The 19,772-nt window shown below is 38.0% G+C and overlaps 5 protein-coding genes across 5 annotated transcripts; 4 read left to right on the forward strand and 1 right to left on the reverse strand.

Annotated features, from left to right (window-relative positions):
- The first annotated feature begins 4,506 nt into the window (after positions 1-4,506).
- On the forward strand, positions 4,507-5,418 carry LOC108603474. The gene has a single exon (XM_017992317.2). It carries the CDS (start codon positions 4,563-4,565, stop codon positions 5,388-5,390), a length of 828 nt encoding a protein of 275 aa, XP_017847806.1. The 5' UTR covers positions 4,507-4,562; the 3' UTR covers positions 5,391-5,418.
- A 1,683-nt stretch (positions 5,419-7,101) lies between these two features.
- On the reverse strand, positions 7,102-7,854 carry LOC108607493. Its single transcript, XM_017998343.2, has one exon. It carries the CDS (start codon positions 7,852-7,854, stop codon positions 7,102-7,104), a length of 753 nt encoding a protein of 250 aa, XP_017853832.1.
- A 596-nt stretch (positions 7,855-8,450) lies between these two features.
- Positions 8,451-9,296, forward strand: LOC108607551. Its single transcript, XM_017998443.2, has one exon. It carries the CDS (start codon positions 8,451-8,453, stop codon positions 9,294-9,296), a length of 846 nt encoding a protein of 281 aa, XP_017853932.2.
- A 440-nt stretch (positions 9,297-9,736) lies between these two features.
- Positions 9,737-10,566, forward strand: LOC108601419. Its single transcript, XM_017989321.2, has one exon. It carries the CDS (start codon positions 9,923-9,925, stop codon positions 10,535-10,537), a length of 615 nt encoding a protein of 204 aa, XP_017844810.2. The 5' UTR covers positions 9,737-9,922; the 3' UTR covers positions 10,538-10,566.
- Positions 10,567-10,610: 44 nt separating this feature from the next.
- Positions 10,611-11,613, forward strand: LOC108601589 (CG9483). Its single transcript, XM_017989492.1, has one exon. The coding sequence runs from the start codon at positions 10,633-10,635 to the stop codon at positions 11,344-11,346; it is 714 nt and encodes a 237-aa protein (XP_017844981.1). The 5' UTR covers positions 10,611-10,632; the 3' UTR covers positions 11,347-11,613.
- The last annotated feature ends 8,159 nt before the right edge of the window (positions 11,614-19,772 follow it).

Below are 19,772 nucleotides of genomic sequence, written 5' to 3' on the forward strand. Positions count from 1 at the left end.
GAGGACAAAAGCTATTCAGTCAAGATGTTTATACTATAGGACCAAACAGCGCTAAACCGCTCATCAGTTCGCTGATCGATCACGTAGGCTAGTGGCGTCTTATAATGCGGCGATTTAGTTATTAGTGCTCATTTTCGCACTCACAACATCTACGATACAGCTCTTGCATATAATTTTATGTGGAAGGCATATGTTAACTGCGGTGAGCTTATATAAAAAGAAATTTAAACATATGATTTTTATGTGTATGTGGGTCAGCACGACATTAATTCAAGAGGAGAATTGTATAAAATTAGTTTAACATGAACACAAGACGAGCTCGCTATCACGCCACCATCTCACAACATGTTCAATATAAGTCGTGTAGTAAAGGGCGTTTTTATATAATATAAACCTTTGAAATTTAGTGCTCAGGAGGCCTAGAATTGGAGCTTCTGGCTGATTTATGGCCAAAAATTGGTGAGCATCCAGCACAACAACTACACCATGAAGCCTTCAGTCTCGAGCTGACACTAAAATCAACATCTAAATAATTTAGATTAATTATATCATATATTGTATTATATATAGTATAAATTCGCTATTGGGAGGACTCAATTTTTGTCACACAACTATTGGTAGCTAGGATCTATATACTTGAATTATTATTATAACTAAGTCGTTTATGATAGATCATTAATCACGGATCAATGTTAGTGTTTTTATATGTTTTCAATATGCAAGCATAAACTAAAGAGTAAAAATATATAAAACCTTGAATTTTAATCTTAAATGAAAAGTAAATATTTCACGTTATATTTACACAACTAAAACTCTATTACATCACTTCTATACTTGACTTTTCGATATTATAGGGAAGTGCTAAATCTCTTATTTAGTAGGATTTATTAACAACACTGATTTAACCTACAGAAAGCTATGGTCTCTTACGACCTCTACACTGATCACTCACTCAAGTTTAAAATGACTACACCTGGGATGTACTAATATTGTTCATCCTAGCCATACCTCAGCAAAATTAACACACTGCCCACCATATATTCAAATAAATATGCTGCAAGCTAAAATAACTAAGATGATTCAACATAAATTAAGCCAACATAGCATTAAATAAACTAAACTTACACATGTTTCAATAGCAAGTACAACTGTCTGTTATATTAACGAAACATATTAATTTAAATTACAATTAATGCCATGTATTTCTAATTAGTAAAATATTCAAATTTGAACACAGCCATGTTCTAGTTTAACGCAAAAAAAAAGTAACAAATTTATATGCGTTACTAATTAGATTCGCGCCAAATGTTAATTTGTTACAATTTCCGGAACTTTGCTGATTTATTTATATGATTTTTTTTTGTAACATGTTTTATTTAGTCTAAAAAAATTTATGAGCGAAAACAACTGTTTAATTGTTATGTAAAAATTTTGATAAGAAGCTTTAGAGTATGAGTTACCTGAGACAAATTTGTTATGTTGACCAACTTGACATAAAGTTCACGTCTATTAAAATATTTTATTATTAATAAAAAATTATTCACGACGACCATTACAGCTACGTTCACTAATTACACACGACACTCAGGCATTAACGTTATTAAAAACTTAAGCGAGAGAGACTAAAGGAGTTTATGTAGTTGGTTCCATGAGACCTCGCAAGCTCATTAACAGCTGACCCCCCAGCCAAAAACTGAACGTTAAGATAAGGCCAACAGACCAACAGACACAGCGTTGCTTCCGTTTAGACAGTGCGTGGCTTGGGTGGGGGTTAATTACATGACTCATTCAGCCAGCCAGCCAGCGAGTTGAAGCTGCTGCGCTGTCCAGCAAAAAGTGCATTATTAATTGCAGCTATGATTTATCTCAAGAAACAGCGGAGCGAGGGAGCTGCGCAGCCAACCCTCGCTGAATTTTCCATAACGTTAAACTCTCGCAAATGTTTAATTGTGGAAATGTGCGGAGAAATATGCGGAAGCGTTGACGATTACGCTTCAGCAACGCCACCAGCCCCCCGAAGCTCAAGTCCGGGCGTTGCTGCTGCACTTGTCGCATCACTTGATGCCAAGGCCCGTGGCGCAGGTTCTAGCCCAAGCAGCATCTGTAGCTGCCACTTGCTAGTCTCCCACTGTGACCCTCCCACTCCCAACACACATACACACCTCGTTGCGCCAGCTATGCCGCATGCTAAATGACACAAAAATATGGGCTTAACCGGAAACGGATGTATTATCTGCGCTAACTGCGCTGCCGCTGACACACAGAGGTCGAGCCCATATGACCAAGGGTCAGAGTAGGTACTAATAGTAATACTTATAAAATTTAACTTGGGACCAAGTTTCGGCTAGCGAACAGAGCGATAGACAACCTAGCCTGCGCATAGCACTAGACCCACTCTATTACTGCGTTATGCCATCTGATAACACACAACACACATCATACAAACAGATGCACTAATGTGTAGCGGTGTGTCCGTTCGTTTTACAGCATCTCGCGTAACTTTTGGGTGTGCTTTTTTGGCCGGGGCACAGTGAAACGCTTAAGACAATGCAAAATTCACGAGCGTGATGAGGGGCCTGCGCTTCAGTTTGTTGCATGTGTGTCATGTGGCCGGACAGTGGTGGCAATCAGTGTTCGCCCCAGCCCCAGCCCCAGCCCTGACTGGCTTCAATGCAATCGCTTGCATGTCTTGTCGTCAAGCGCTTTCACTTATTTTGTTTTACTTTGTTTTTTGCCTAACTCATTAAAACAATTCTGTTAGTACATTGAACCAGCAGCTGCTGCATTTTTCTGTTCATTTTATAATTGACTGCAAAATTAAGTTACAGTTTCATATGTGAAAACATAGCAAATTGTTTAATGTTTGTGATTAGATCAGAATGAATTCATTGACTGCGTTTGGGGCCATTTTTATTTGAAATGATTTCAATTATTTCTTTACTTTTTACTAAGCTTAATTCAATTAAAATTAAACAATTAACAAGCATGTATCATATGATAGGACAGGGAACAATATATTAGAAAAATCTGGGCTCATAGAGATGAATTGCGAACTTTACTCTAAATCATTATTCTATTGATTCTAATAACGAAATTATCTCACACCATAAGGGGTGTAAATCTCACATATGAATAATTAAATATTAAGCAAACTTTTAGTTCGAAATTACTTCCTTTATAGAATTAAGTTTTTGATTTTAAGTGATTAAGAAATAAATTAGTTTGCGGTAAAACTAATATTCATAAAATGATTTTATATTTATATGAACGGTCATTAGCTCTCTACTAGTTCACTAATCGCGATGTCCTAGAAGCATATCTCTCAGGCCCACACTTGTATTAACAATCGTTAGAACATATGCAAATCATTAAGATTATGATAAGTAACACTAAAGTTGAAGTAATTCTAATTAATTTATTATTTAAATTCAAATACGCTGTCTTCATTTTATGTTGAAGTCCAATATATGTCATACTATGTTTTTCTTTTCACATCAAATTATTGCATATTGAGCAACTATTTCTGCTTTGAATTAGGCCACGCTCAAAATCGATTAGACCCTAGAACCCTAAGCCAAATAGCTAAAGTTAACAGCTTGATTGAATAGTTTGTGAACATTTTGTGATAGGGTTAGGCGCAGAGAGTTAAGTGCAGCTGCTTTTTTTTTTGGGCATTTGCATGTGTTTAGCAAGGATCAAGGATAAGCGCAGCCAACTGATTGAGTCATTCGTAGACAAAGCGCACAAAGCGCTGCTTGTCCGTCTGTCTGTGAAAGTGATCGCGTGATTGTGTTTTGCTGATGTAGGCCGCAGATGTGGAATGAAAGAAAAAAAATCTCTCAAAATAAAAAAGAAGAAAAGCGTATCTCAAAGATACAATTTGATCCTTTTGCGCAGCATTCAAGCGATCAGCCAAAATAACAACAAACATTGTTAAGCATGCAAGACGTTTTTCACTCTTGGGGTTGCCTTTGATCGCAGCTACTTATCAGTTATCCATTGTTGTTGTTGTTGTTGTTGTTGTTGTTGCATGCCTGAGTGCTGACAAGGGTTAACTTAACTTATTGCTTGAGACTAGTAAACCAATATACTAAGTAGCCAAACATTTTTAGCTACTGATTTGTTTGATTAATCTCAATGCTAAACGAAGTTTAAAAAAATCTAAATAAAATGCAAAATAATACACAAGCTAATATAAAAAGGCAGCTTTATGTTTATTTATTATTTTTGATAAAAATCACATATATGTTTATAATAATAGTGAGCTTCACATACTAATTGCTTATTTCTAATTCCTGACAAGAACTAATTCTATAGAGAGTTAAAGATTATAGATAAATTCTATTCAAAACATTTGAGGTCTTCAGGCTGTTTTTTTATATTAAATATATACATAAGTATACGCTTATAAATTATGATTTATATTAATATAAAACCAACTTTTTTAAATTGAATAATATTTCAAAAAAGTAAAGACATTTCTATGCATAAAAAGATTAAAAACGAAGCAACAGGCTTCGCTTATTTTGTCAGACAAAATTTGTTGTGCAAAACATAGAAATATGTTTCATCGGAATCTAAATTGGAATGCATGGCCATTGGAGCTGCCGCTGCTGCATTTTCCAGGCCAGCCAGGACAACAAGAACAGCAACCGCCAGAGCGACGTTATCAGCGATTGCCACCGCCTTATATTGCACGAGTGGCGCCACAAGCGGAGCCGCCGGACTATGTGGACTTTGGAGAGAGAAAGTTTGAAAAGCGCTGCTATTTGATCACAGGTTGCTTCATTTTAGCCACAGTGGCGCAATGGCTGCTGCTGGCGTGCTGCCTGCCCGACTACGACAAGTATCCGCTGATTGGCATGGTGCTGCTTATGATGGGCATTGTAGTGCTGCTAATCTTCAGCATTTTCGTGAGATTCCAGTGCAAGTATTGGCTGAGCATAAGCCTCGCCTGCTTCTTTGTGGAGATAATCTGTGTGAGCACAGCGCTTCTCCTGCCGGAGCGACTCTGGTCTACAGTTGGGTATGCCGCACTCGCTACTCTTGGCATGATGCTGCTTTGCCACTTGCTGGGCGCTTGCCTGCCGCTCGCCATACTCCCCGGCGAAATCACCGTATTGATCTTCCTCTGCATTTTCATGCTAGGCAGCACTCTCTTCTTGGTACTCTATTTCGTCACCAGTGATATTGTATATAACATTGTCTACTTTGCCTGCATGGGATTTGTGCTCATTCCCGTTGCCGTCTACAATGCTGAGGTCCTGCATGGGCGTCGCTATCCTGTGGCTACCAAAGAGGACTTCTATCTGGCTATTACTGTCTTGGTTGTCTTTGATATGTTCTACATGTGCTTCTACTATTATATAACCATAGCCAAAATCATGTAATAAAGTTTTTGAAATCAACCTCTGAATTGCAGAATAAAAATTTAAGGCAGTTTACACTTATTTACATTTTGTTTGTATTCCTTAAGAAATTATAGTTTAAGCTTTAGCTATGCTTATTTTAGCTATTTTTACACTATTTCTTTAAATGTTAATTTGTTTACAATTTATAAATAAAACAACGTTTATGAGATATTTTTTCAAAACTCTCAATTTATTGTTGAATCTTGTTTTGAACGAAAGAATTTAACTTTCTCTGCAACAAAATATTCTAAAAATAATATTTTATATTAGTTAATATAATTATTTTAAACTTTACACATTCAGTTATGCAACTCTTTTGATAATTTAATTGTGTGTTGTGTTCTCTGCATAGAAATCTTCTAAAAATAATATTTAATATACAACTATTTAATACATATAAATTCATTAATAGCTTAGTAGGTAGTTAAATGTCAAATGTATAAAATTTGTACATTTTTTTTTTAATTATAATAGTGAAAAGGATAAGAGATGCCGCAACGAACGCAAGGGAATGAAGAAAATGCGCCACCCGCAGATGTTATAGATGAAAATGTGCTGCGAGCTTTCGTACTGCGGGTTTATATATATGCTAACAGGTTTTTACGCTAGCATTAGCTATCATACTATTGACATTTGCTGGCGTGTGGCGTGGATATGGATAAGGAGCTAAAGGTGCCGGTTTATGCGTGGCTCCATACTTAGGCTTTGTGCTCGGCTGCACATTGCAGTATTTTCGAAAAGTGCGACACTGTATTCCGGTCAACTGGATACTGATCGTGTTGATATTGCTGCTGAATGCCATAGCCACTTCCTACTTTATGTATTACTGTAAGCTCTGGGAGGCAGCAGTGGCACTGGTGGTGACTGCTGTAGTTGTGGTGCTGCTTTGCGTCTGCGCTGCCAAGTGTCCAAGAAGAATTCTGCCCAATGGCATCATCGCTATGGTTATTCTGCTGCTGCTGGCTGTTGCCGCCTTGGTGCTTGGCATTGTGTGGTTGGTGCTCAATAATAGGCCGTGTGGCTTAAGTTGTCTGGCTCTACTTTTACTAACTGCAATCATCCTGCTGTTATATCAAGTGAAGATTATACATGGCCGCCTCACTGATGTGCCGCTGCTCGAGGCTCCAAACATGGCCTTGGCCATACACTCAGGCTATCTAGTAATCTTTACATGCCTCTGTGGTCTTTACAATATTAATATTATACATTTAAGTGGCTAAATATTGGCAAAATTCGCAGCTGAGCTTTTCATACTCAATTATTAATTTCTAATTACAGCTAAGAAGTAATTCTATAGAGCGTTTAAGATTAAAGATTAATTCTATGCAGAGCATTTGAGGCTTTCTGTCTCTTTTTTCGATATAAATATATAATTTTAATATAATAATACAAATTTAGTTTTGATGCATAACTAAATTGCTTCACTACCTGCTGCAGACTTCTTCAGCATTTGTGGAATAAACTTACACTTATGTATTTATTACTTATATTAATATAAAACCAACTTTTTTAAATTGAATAATAATTTAAAAAAATACAATCAAAGGTACAGCAAAACAAATTTATTAAATACTTTCTTTGCTTGGAAATTGAATACAAATTTATTGTCTTACATGCATCGCATGCCATTTAATTTAATTCGTCTATTGGTTCATATTCATCAAATGCATTTATACGATCTTGGCACTACTTACATTTGTCTATCATAAGGGAGGCATTCGCAGAAACACTTGTTGACCTCTGTGAACTCTGGCGGTTGCATAATGTAAAATGGCGATAGAACAAAGAACACAACAAAGTCCAGGAAGAGCAGCAATCCCATTAGCAAGTATTCATCATTCGCATGCTCATCACTGCAGTCGCGACTATGCACCCACATCGATTGATAGATGCACATCGCTATGACAGTATAGAGCAGCATTAGTCGCATTATTATCAAAGTAACTCGCACATGCACCATGAAATTCAGGAAGATCATGCTAGTGGCCAGCATAAAGCTCAGATATGTCGACGAGACGAACAGAAACGAATTCAGCGGCAGAAACTCACTCAAAATGGCGCCAATTATTATAAGACATATCTCCATGATGGCGATTATAATGGTAACAGCTATTGTCAAAGGAACACCACCAATATCAAAGCCCAGGTCGCCTGCGCCCAAGATCATGAACTCGGCCGTGACCAGCATGAAGAAGTAATTGTATGGATAGACTCGCCTTATGGGCGGCACAGCGTGAAAGATCGCGATGAGCAGCAGCGATAACAAAATGAAATACATGCTAAACGCCTTCACATCGAAGCGGTCATGCGTCGCCACGAAGTACCAATGGAATATGGCCATCAATATCAGAACGGCCAGCACCATGTATGTCTTCATTACCGTGCTCGGCGTTTCCTCAGGCCCAGTGGGCACATCGACGTCTCCATGTCGAAAGCGCAGCATTTAGTCAAACTGATTTATTTCTTTAATAAGTATTTTTAGTTTGACAGTTATTTACTTTCATATGGCAGCTCAAATGATCTAAAAGTTTTTACAGACTTTATTACAGCTACTTTAACAAATCTTAATAAGATGTGCAATGACTAATTGTTCATATATTATACTTAAATATATTCCTTGGTATTATTCCAAGTAAAATATTTTTAACAAGCAGTTGTGTTACAAAAATTATTTATTATTTTGTAAGCACATTTTGGCTATAAAGCAAATTCAGTTTTAATATTAATAATAATATTAATATTAAAAAAAATATTGAAATTTTGTAGCTATAAATAATGCTTATTTTAAGTTAATAATAAATGCTATTTAGTAAGAGTTTTAATTACTTTTTATGCATTATAAATTTATGTAAATAGAATAAGATTATTTTCATATTAGTTATAATAAAAAAACGTTGCTAAGAACAAACTTATTGAATAATAATTATATGCCCAAGTATATGGCTGTACATAAACGTAGTTGGGATTAAAAGTAAAAACAAGAAGACTTTTTAATACACGTCATATAAATTTCAAGTGTAAATAAAAAAATAATGCACAATGCGGTTCGGTGCGCAACGAGAGGCAAGAACAGCTGCAGAAGTTGGAGCTGGAGCTGCAGCAGACACACGAACTGAACAGTTACTTAGCCTTAATACAGCTGCTGGTAATTTGCTGCGCTGCCAGCATCAAGGGCAAGGCGTTGACCATGAAGCTGCAGCAGCGACAACAACAAAATCATTTCTACTCTGGGTTTATCTATGCGCAGGCGTCTTTATGCTGCTCACATCGGCGCTTTGCATGATACTCGGTGCATTGGACATTGTTATGTATAAATATATTGAGCGACCCTTTCTCTGGTCCATGCTGGGCATCATGTGTTGGCTCATACTGCGCTGCTGGCGAAGAGCGCGCACAAAGTTTCCCTTCAATCTCATTTTGGTGTGTGTAACAGTTGCGCTCTTCAGTCTGTGGACTGCCTACACTCCGCCCTGGATCGAGCTGCTGCAAGTGGGCCTGAGTCTAATTGGTGCTCTTGCTCTCTTAGTGCTGCTCATGCTTTATGGCGCGCTTGCTCCCAACTCTGGACACTTGCCCACGCTCTGGCTTATGCTTGTGCTCGTAACTTTCTTGCTGTTAGTCTTCATCTTTGCCTGCGTCTGGCTGGTTCAACAGGAGACAGTTCATTTGCTCTGCGCGCAGACATTTCTTTTCGCATTGGCCATTGTCTATTTGCCCTACCATACGCTCTATATCCATGGGCGCTTGAATGCGTCGCCAATCGAAGAGAAATACTACTGCGCGCTCATCATATTCATTTGCTTTGTGGCTTATTTTTCGGCAATTTCATTCTATTTCTGCTACTACGAAGTGCAAATTGGCTTTACACTTTTTACTGATTTTTAGCATAAAAATGCTCAGTTGTTGATTTGTTAGTAGAAGTGCAAATCACCAACTGCGCATTGTGCCAAAAATAAATTACAAAAATAAATAAATTTGTTGAGTAAACAATGATGTGAGAAATATTGTCTTTTAGCCTAAACCATTTACCATATTCATAAGTGTTTCAATTTATTATATGCCATAGTAAGCAATTTATTTTAAAATTACGAAATTACAGCTTGAGCTAAATTCTTTGTAATTATATAAAGTAAAATGTATAAATGTAAATTTTACATTCATTTATGCTACATTTTTAATAGATTTTTTCAAAAGCTTTAATTAACTGTTAAGTCTTACCTGTATAATAATTACGTATGACGCCAAAATTCTTTTATAGAGCATAAATCAACTAACTATAATGGATATATAGTTAATGCTTACAACTATTAATAGCTTAGTAGGTAGTGAAGTGTCAAATGTATAAAATTTGTAAAGTGCAAAAGAACAAAATTTTTAAATATATAATAGTGAAAAGGATAAGAGATGCCGCCACGAACGCAAGAGGATCAAGAGAATGCGCCAACCAGACATGTTATACCTTATTATAGATGAAGATGTGCTGCGAGCTTTCGTACTGAGGGTTTATATATATGCCAACAGTTTTTACGCTAGTCTCAGCCATCATACTATTGACATTTGCCGGCCTGGACGTGGATCTGGACAAGGAGCTAAAGGTGCCGGCTTATATGTGGTTGATACTGGGCTTTGCGCTCGGCTGCATATTGAAGTGTTTTCCAAAAGTGCGACTCTGCTTTCCGGCCAACTGGATACTGGTCGTGTTGATATTGCTGCTGTATGCCATGGCCGCTGCCTATTTTATGTTTTACTACAAACTCTGGGAGGCCGCAGTGGGACTGGTGGTGACTGCTGTAGTTGTGGTGCTGCTTTGCGTATGCGCTGCCAAGTGTCCAAGACGAATACTGCCCAATGGCATCATCGCTATGGTTATTCTGCTGCTGCTGGCTGTTGCCGCCTTGGTGCTTGGCATTATCTGGGTGGTGCTCAAAAATACGCCGTGTGGTTTGAGTTTTCTGGCTCTGCTGCTACTGATCTCGATTATCCTGCTGTTGTATGAAGTGCAGTTCATACATGGCCGCTTTGCTTCTGTGCCGCTGCTCGAGGATCCAATCGTGGCCTTGGCCATACACATAGACTTCCTAATAATCTTTTTATGCCTCTGCGGTCTTTACTATTTTGGCAAATAAATGCTGCGTAGGTAACAAACATTTGTTTTACTTTTTTTTTGTAACTTGCCTTGGACTCAATTGTCAAGTGGACTGTCGGCGCTGGAATTTTTAGTATGGAAGCACAAGTCTTTGGCATACCACCCGATGAGACAATCAAGCACGGCATGCGCATCTATCTGCTGAGCGTGGCGTTCGCATTGGTTGCCTTGGTGCAGTGGCTTTTAATTGGCAACTTTTTGGATTATAAAAAGTTGCGCGTGCCACCGGTGCGCTATGGACTGTGGCTGGGTGGCACGTTCTTTGGCATTTGCATACTCGCTTGGACGCCATTTGGACGCAAGTTTCCGTTCAACTTTATCATCACTTTTGTGATTGTCGAGTGCTCGACCATTTATATGGCGCTGGAGCAGATGAATACGCGCGGCATGTTGGTCAATGTCTATGCGGGCATCATTGTCGTCACACTGGTGATCACCTGCGTCTTTTGGGGCGCCTATCTGCCCATGCGTCTAGTGCCCGGAGATCTAATGCTCAGCTTGCTGCTCATGCTGGCCAACATCATGCTGGCCGTATTCTTCATCAATGCGCTGTTCTTCAACGAGAGCTACATTTACAGAATTGTGCGCAATTTCATGGCCGTCGTGGCTGTTTCCATGATCATGTACACGGCCACCATTATACACGATCGCCAGTTCGATGTCTCCAAGAAGGAGTATCTTTTCCTCAGCGTGCTAATCTTCTTCGGCCACATGATACTGCATGAGCGCATCTTGAATCTGGCGGTGCAGCATGTGCCACATCTGACCTGCAAGGCAATAGACATTTAATTTCAAACTTAACTTATAATATAACTAAATAGATTAAAGTTGATGTGGACAACGGTCTGAGAAGTAAGCAAAGAGCTGCACTCTGTGCCAAGTGTAACGAAGATTCTCTCGCTCTCAGTTTCGAATAAGACAAATACGAAAGAGTTCAATTGCAGTTTGTCATTCAAAAGAGCGCTCAATGTGATTAGATCCAAGCCAGTTCAATGGCAATCAGATCACAATCAAGCAAATTCAATGGGATTATCATTTTCAATATAAAATCGCTCACTCGCCCAAAGAAATCACTAAAGACGTTTCAATATTATTTGAAGCTATCCAAATGATTGATTTTAATAAATGCATAGCTAAGACTAACAATGATTATAAATTTAATTCAATGCTTATTTTCTTCATTTTCTTCATTATGCAATTCAACATCAATTCTACTGCATTTTTCGAACGTATCGGTATCGAAGGCATGAAACTGAAAGTAGGCAGCAAAGATCATATACAAGCTTATATAATCCGTATAGAGCAGCAGCCCCATGAGCACATAGTCATCCGCTCTCAGAAACTTCTTCTTGCCATGCACTTTCATCGAGTGATAGATGATCAAAGCGGCTGTGGTTATAAATATGAGTAGAGTGCCAAAATTCAATACGATCGTGCTGTCATCCGTAATATGCAACTGAATGAGCAGTGTGTTCAATATAAAGCTAACATAGATAATGCTAATGACCAGCAATGGATTCGTTAGAGCAAATTCCTGCAGCACAGCGCCAGCAATGACCAGAGCGCAAAAGCAAACGGTGGTAATCAATATGAGCAATGTTAACATCAGCAGGCTGGAGTTCAAAGCATCGCGTGTAGTGCCAATGATCATGAGTTCCGCACAAAATATTACATAAATAATATTATAAGGATATGCGCTACGCAATGGATACACAATGTGAAATAATATGATCAACACAAATGCTGTAAGCATCAGCAACATGCTCCATTGTCCCAGATTGTAGGGCAGAAAGGCTTGCAGTATATACCACTGTACAATGCCAGCAGCCAGTAGATAGCCCATTACCTTGTAGCTTCCATGCTTAAAGGCTTGAAATTTTTGCTGCTCATCCGTGTCTTCTGCCAACAAATTCATCAGCTGATATTTACTTTTGTTTTCGCCAATTGAGCGCGTGCCAAGCCTCAACAATAGTATAAATCCCAGAGAGCTCTACACAAACAGACAAGCAGACAGCTGTAAATGCTTTATACGATATTTCAATTGTTATAGACTGCTTGTTTTTTGTTTTTAAGTCGCTTCACTGTCAATATTATTGTACAGTTTTATTGCTGGAGAAAGTTGTCAATAAGCTCAGCAGTTAAAATATTTCATGCTGTTAAATTTGTTTACTTCGCTGTATGAAAAATTATTTGTTGACAAAAATTTATTTAATATATTTTTTTGTTTTAGCAAATTAAATTTTTATTAAATTTTTTGTTTAATTTTTTTTATAAATTTTTTTAAATGCAAAAAATTTTCATATTTAATTTTAACTTTCTGCTTTATTATTTCTTGCTACAATAAGTGCAGATCGTATTAATTTAAGTTATTTTTATTGCTTATTTTATACATAATTTTTTTTTAATATTTATTTTATTTTTTTGTGCATAAAATTCATTATTAAGTTCAACTGCCAGTCGACTTAAGCTCTTAAAATTTATAAAATTTGCACATCAGTTCTTCGGAATTTTGTTGCTCTGCTTAAGCAAGCTGTTTAAACAAAAGCGCTGGCAAGAGCTTCCTGCATTTAATTTATTTTTAGCTTAGCATGTTTTGAACGCAATTTATGCTTTAATAAATAAATTATTATTTGCCAGCAAATTAATTTTTTATTAATACGCAGCCAAAGCGAAAAAAAAACGAATAAGTAGTTGAAGTAGCTCAACACTTCATTGTTACCTGGGCACAACCCTTTTGTTAGCTTGATAAGATACTCTGGGCATCGATTTAAACTGGATTAAGAGAGTGGCCAAAATTAACATAAAGTATCTTTAGCCTCGATTGGTAAACTGGCGTAACTGAAGCCTTAACTGCTGCGGGTTGGCAGTGAAAATATAAGAAACAGGAACAGGATTAATAGGCTTGGGCAATGGGCGCTCGCCAGGGCACACAAAGCGGCAGCTGCTTAAAGACAAAAAGGATGCCGAGGCGTTCGCGAGGACAATGGGCATTAACGGCGATTGCGACTGCGCGATCCACTTAAAGTCCAAGCGAGGCGAATATTGGAAACAAAGCAAACTCGTTATGAGTCACACAAATCTCAGAGTGCGCGCTCTAAGGAATGCCCGATGCCAAGGTCCAAGGGGCGAGCCATGGAGGGGAGGGTAGGCTCAACACCCCACCCCTACGCCCTACACCCCTTTGCGTTGCGGCGCGGTCAGTAGTCCGCGAAAGCAATCAGCGCACCAAAATGTTGATTATGACGAGCAGTCTGATGAGCCTCTCTAGGCTCGAAAGGGGTGGCGGGGCATGCTGGGCAGAAGTTTATCTTATGGCATCTGGAGTACTTTGGAAAATCTTGCACGAAAATCGTGGGAAATTTTCCCAAAAGCGCATATCGAATGCAATTAAACGTTTCGCGTTTCGCGGCGCCAGCACCACCACCAACTTGCAACATGCAACACTTTAGGGTTGGAAATATGTTTATGGAAATGCTCGAACGAAAAGCTGCGCTGTTTTTCTATAATTTTCACCCCAAATACCAAAAAAAAAACAAAAACGAATTTAATATTCAGTGAAATTTCCGCTTGTTGCGCGGTCAGCATTTGTGATTTACCTTTCCGGTGACAATATGCGGAAGTGTTGCAAGTTACCTCCACACCTGGATCAACACGCAGACTGTGCGGCATGCTAACGACTTTGCGTGGGAAAATCGCCAAACGCTTGGGGAGGCAGGCGCAACAGTCGTTAATGAAATGCAACAAATTTTCATATGACAGACAGCCCAACTGCGATTTGGTGGCAGCGATAACTAAAGCATTGACTTAATACATGGAGTAATGCAATTTGCATGCTTAAGGCTCAGCAGCTGTAATTAAAGTTGTAATTAGAGAAAAATATTGGAGAGGGAGCGCATATGTTAACAAATAATAAATATAGTTGAATATAAGATAAAAATATAAAACTAACAGAAAATAGTTTCAAAATTAGTTACAAAAATAATAAGAAGTAATAGAATTCTTTTATTAATCAAATGATTTTTTGCAATATTTTAAATCAATTATTTTGATAGCTACTGGCTGGTAATAATTTTGTTTTTAAATTTGTTTATATCAAAAACATTTATTTTCATGTTTATTGCTGAAGTTAGTAACTAAGAATAATTTTCTTTTTACATAACGTAGACTTTATATTAAAATAAAATTAATTTAAAATATATAATGTTGAAAATAATTACAATAAATCATTTGCTGAACGAAACTTGAACTTTATATTCAATTAAAATTTTTTAAATATTATAAAAGAAATGGTATTCATTTTGTTTGCTAAAAATATTTCAATTAAAACTGTAACAGTTAAAGTTTATAAAGAAAAGGCAGCTCTTTAAATCTGCAGAAAAATATAAATTAGTCGTGCATATTTCATGGCCCAATACAAAAGCGCATTACTCAGCTGCATAACAATAATTCTTCAAGTTCTTTCAATGTTGACAAAGTGCCGCAAGGCTGCATAACACATATATATACAAGCATACATATATACTATATGCAGTTGTAGTTGCCGCTGATGCAGCAGCAACAGCAACAGCATCATTGGCATATCATCGACCACGTTCGCTGTGCTTAATGCGAAATAATTACAACTTGTTCGCACATCATTCAACAGCGCTCGAAAATTTATGTATGTGTGTGTGTGTGTCTGTGTGTGTATGAAAACTGTCAGCACGTTGCAAGTTGGCCTCTGTGGCGAGCGTTTCTTTTATTTGTTTGCCAAATGACGAATGTTGCTGATGATGTAGCAAACTTCAAAGCAATGCAGCACCGAAAGTTTAATACTCTAACTAAATGTTTAGAAGGCTAAAAAATACAGAAAATAATGCAACAGATTATGCTACAGTATAATTTAAATCATTTAATTTCTTATTAGCAATAATATTTGATACCTACTTAGCTAGAAGTTTGATTTAGTTGTACCTTTTAAAATTTCATATAATTTTTTTAGCTATTAATTTTACTTAGCTACTCCTAATTTATATATATATTAATATTTATAATTTACAAGCTTACGAACCATTTATTATTTATGCAATATTTATTTTTTATTATTACTTAACATTCATAACAAATGCAGCTTACTTTTGGTTAGCGCATTGTATGAAATGAAGCCAACGCGACATTTTGTTTTATTTGCTTGAATTTTATTTCTGCAGCAATTTTTTTTTTTTTTGTGGGTACGTGGGTGTGTCGGCGAAATTTCAAAGTCGGCATCATTAACACCAATGCGCCATTTTGGCAAAGAGACCGGCCAGAGCCAGAGCGAAGTCTTTTGGAGCGCTGACGAAGTCGATGAGTCGTGATGTTGATTGATGTAAGCTAAAGACAGCTGGCTGGCCTCGTCTCTAACTCTCTCACCCTCTCTATTTGGCACTGGCAGTTAACCAAATTGCTGAGCTACCCCTCAAGTGCCTCAAGGCTGTTGTTGCTGCTGCTGTTGCTGTTGTTACTGTAGCTGGTACGTTTGTTGTTTTAGTGTCGCTGCGTCGTCTATGCTAATTTGTTATTTTAAGCATGTTTGTTTGCATTTCCAATGAAAATATTGACACGACGAAATAAAATGTTGCAGCAGCCAGCAGCACCTGAGGCTCAAATGCAGACACAGTGATTGAGAGAGAGAGAGAGAGAAAAACAACAGTAACAAGCAGAGCAATTAATAAAACAGTTATAATGCGCATACAAATTGTTTAATTTAAGGCTAAAAATTAAGCAACAAGCAGTTCAATTGTGGTCAGCGCCTAACCCTTGACCCAACACTCACCAGTTTCTAGTTTCCTGGCCTATTACAGACATAAGCAAGTATAATAGCTTTATGATTGCTCACTGAAGGATGAGCAAAGGATGCGTGCTCATTATGCATTTTGAGTGGCCGCCGCTGGACATGTCTAAGCTGGTTAGCCCGCTGGGCGGTCCACTCCACTCCAAAGGAGCTGCACTGACAACAAGTTTTCGCCAGCCCAATAGCTCAACACACTAATTATGAATTATAGAAGTTGAAAGGAAAAACCGGGTAAAAGGAAAAACAATTGCAGCATTGACTTCAACACGTTTGGCTTGCTCTCTAATCGAGTTAGAACCGGACCTGAAGCTGGTCAGCAATTCCAAAATTGAGGAAAAACTCAACTAACTGGTTGCCCACAAATATTAAATTACCACAGAAATTTGTCGACGTTGTCTTAATGCAATAATTAAAATCCAGGCTGACTGCAACTAGACTCGACTCGACGTCGACGTCGAGTCTGACTTCGCACCCTGGGGCGGGTTTTTGGGCTGCTGCTTCCGTTCGAAAGTCATGTAACTTATTTCTTGTTACGCTTGAGAAATTTTCTGTGTGTAGTCCACAGTTGACATTGAAACTGTAACACAAAACTAACCCAAATAGGTTTCGGAAGCTGCGGTCGGCCCCTCGAGCGCTCAAATGTGTTTCCAATTTGTAGTCGCTGCACACTCTTTTATCCTTATCAAGCGCTGTGGAGTGGCACTCGTGAGAGAATTCCCGACGACTCGACCGCAAGTCGAATGCGGTGACATCCTTTTAAAACGACACCACCTCAGCAGGCGTTCCCTGCCCGTTCCTAACCCAATGCAATGCATTGGGTCCACCCCTCGCTCGGGTGTGGATTTTAATTATGCTCATGGCATTGATTTTCGATATTTGATCATTCGCTGCGGTTAGTTAACGACCGCAAACGATTCAGTCGCTCACTTGGAATATGGAATTACAAGCAGCGACACTTGAGTTGCATTTCCGCAGCTTTTAAATGTGATAATGGCTCAAAGACAGAGACAGAGACAGAGATACAGAGGGTTCCCTTCTGCTAGGTGTGGCCCTTATTAGCTGTCAGCTAATTTGCATAACTATAAGAGTTACGAGCTGACATCGTCGTTGGTTTTGTCGTTATTTATGTGTTTGATTTGTAGCACAAAGAAAGTCTATTTAAAAAAATGTCGTTATACTTTTGCTAATCCTAATCTCGACACAACAGCGCATCCAAGTCCCTGTGTGTGTGTGTGTGTGTGTGTCAGCTTTAGTTAAAGCCCCAGCCTTACGCTCTAGACATTTAGTCTATGGGCAGCGTCTACTTAGGCTTAGTGCAATTCGTGGAAAATTTTCATGCTCGACAGGCTTCCACTTGAGCGATCACACAGTCTCTCGGGCAGGTAAAACAAAATCTTTTCCGCCTACCTGTTTGTGTGCCTAAAACTAATTGAGCGACCGCCCTCATTGAATAATTTTTGTTAGAAAATGCGCTGCTGCTTCGAGTTTTCATTTGTTGCCAGACAGTACGGTGCCCGGGTAATGATGATGTATGGGTAATTTGTATGATTAATGGAGAACGCTTTATGTCAATGCTATGCTTCGTCGAAGCTAAAGGTCTGCGCCTTCAATTCTCTGTGTGTGTGTGTGTGTGTGGCGTGCGTAAAAAGGATAACGTGAAATTTAATTAAAATATTTTTATGGCAGCCCAATATAAAAGTAGCCGTGTGCAAAGGTATTTATAGCTACAGCCCAACAGCTGTACAAGAACTAAAGAAAAATGATTAAATTATGAGGCCAAACTGTAAACTGTCCACACAAGCTGAAGCAAAGAGGGGGAGGGGAAGCGTTAATATGTATATGATGATGATAAGTTGTGCAAGCAGCAGAAGTGTTAAGGCAGTCGACGATTAAATGCACTTTGAGTGATATATAAATTATTTTATTAATGCAGGAAACATAGCGCTAATTGTAAAGAGCAATAAGTACAATCTATAGACTTTTATTATTAATAGTAATTGATATATTTATTGTGCTAAAAACGCAAAGTAAATGTTGTGAGCAAGAGCTGAAATAAAAATCAATACACATTTATTTTAAAATAATTATTTTTATAATGTAACAAAGTGAGAAGATTTAAATTTATATTTATTTCTATTTTAGGTACACATCCTTCCAGCCTTACTGTATTTTATTCTTGTGTTCAGCAAAGTCTTGCACTTATTTGTTATTATTAAATGACACTATATTTTATGTTTAACTAGCATAATAAATATACAAATAAATTATTTCCGAGCGCATAATATAAGATTAAAATACTATGAGGCTAATAATATAATTCAAAATTGTAGAACACATTTATTTTTTATTTTTAGTAAGCAAAACTGTAAATTATATTAGTTAAATTTACTGATGATTAAATGTGCGCTGACCTTGATAGCAAGCCGCGCATATAGCGACTTTAACTGAATGCAGTTAAAATTTATTTTACACGCGAGTATCGTTTGGGCCAGACTACGCAGTTTTCGGCCATAAACTAGCTGTGGCCACTGGGCGGTGGGCTGTGGGCTATAAGGTTGACCAATAAGGCGCCACATCCTTTTGCTGGCCATAATCAGTACACAATCAGGCAACGGATGAGCGCACGCCAATGCAGCGGATGGCAAAAATTAACTTTTTTAATGAATTACGTAAAATGCAAACACACATGTGTGTGTGTGTGAGTGAGAATGGCAAAACGCATTATGTCATATCGCTGATTGAACCGCAGCGAACCGCAGCGAACCAAGCGCATATATACATATATATATATATTCATAAATATTGGCAAAATGTTGGCCTAGAACAAAAGGCCAAAAGCCCAGCAGTTTGTGTGCAACGCCTGTGGTCATTAAAATTTTATATTTTAATTTGATTTTCCTGCCAGTTCAACGTTCAGCCATGTAACGAGTTTGAACTTTATGCTCAACGCTAAGCGGATCGCGTGTGTTAAAGGAAGAGCAGAGCAGGCGTTAAAATTGGCAAGTCTGTTAGCTGCTTAGCGGCTTAAATGAAATACATAATGTGTGCCTGCCCAGCTCCATTGATGAGCCTAAGCCGTGATTGAGTTCGCGTGTATGAAATGAATCCTTAACCCCGTTGCTGCAATTCAAAGGCCATGCGTTTAATTTTTAGATTTCTTTCTTTTTCTTTGAGCCGCTTGCAACTTGCAACGCGTGCAGCAGCAATCAATTGTATGTGGCATGTGTATCTCTCTTTGCGGCGTGTCTCATTGACAATGACATCTTCAAACTCCTCTCAGCGTCGCTGAGCTGCGGATTTATCTTTCTTTGCGCCATTGAATACGCAGCTTATTCGTTTATTCAGCAGTTCGCCTTTCATTTCCTTCATTCATTCATCGTCGATGATTGAGCGCGAATTATCT

This window comes from Drosophila busckii, chromosome 2L, assembly GCF_011750605.1.
Source record: "Drosophila busckii strain San Diego stock center, stock number 13000-0081.31 chromosome 2L, ASM1175060v1, whole genome shotgun sequence".
Classification (NCBI taxonomy): domain Eukaryota; kingdom Metazoa; phylum Arthropoda; class Insecta; order Diptera; family Drosophilidae; genus Drosophila; species Drosophila busckii.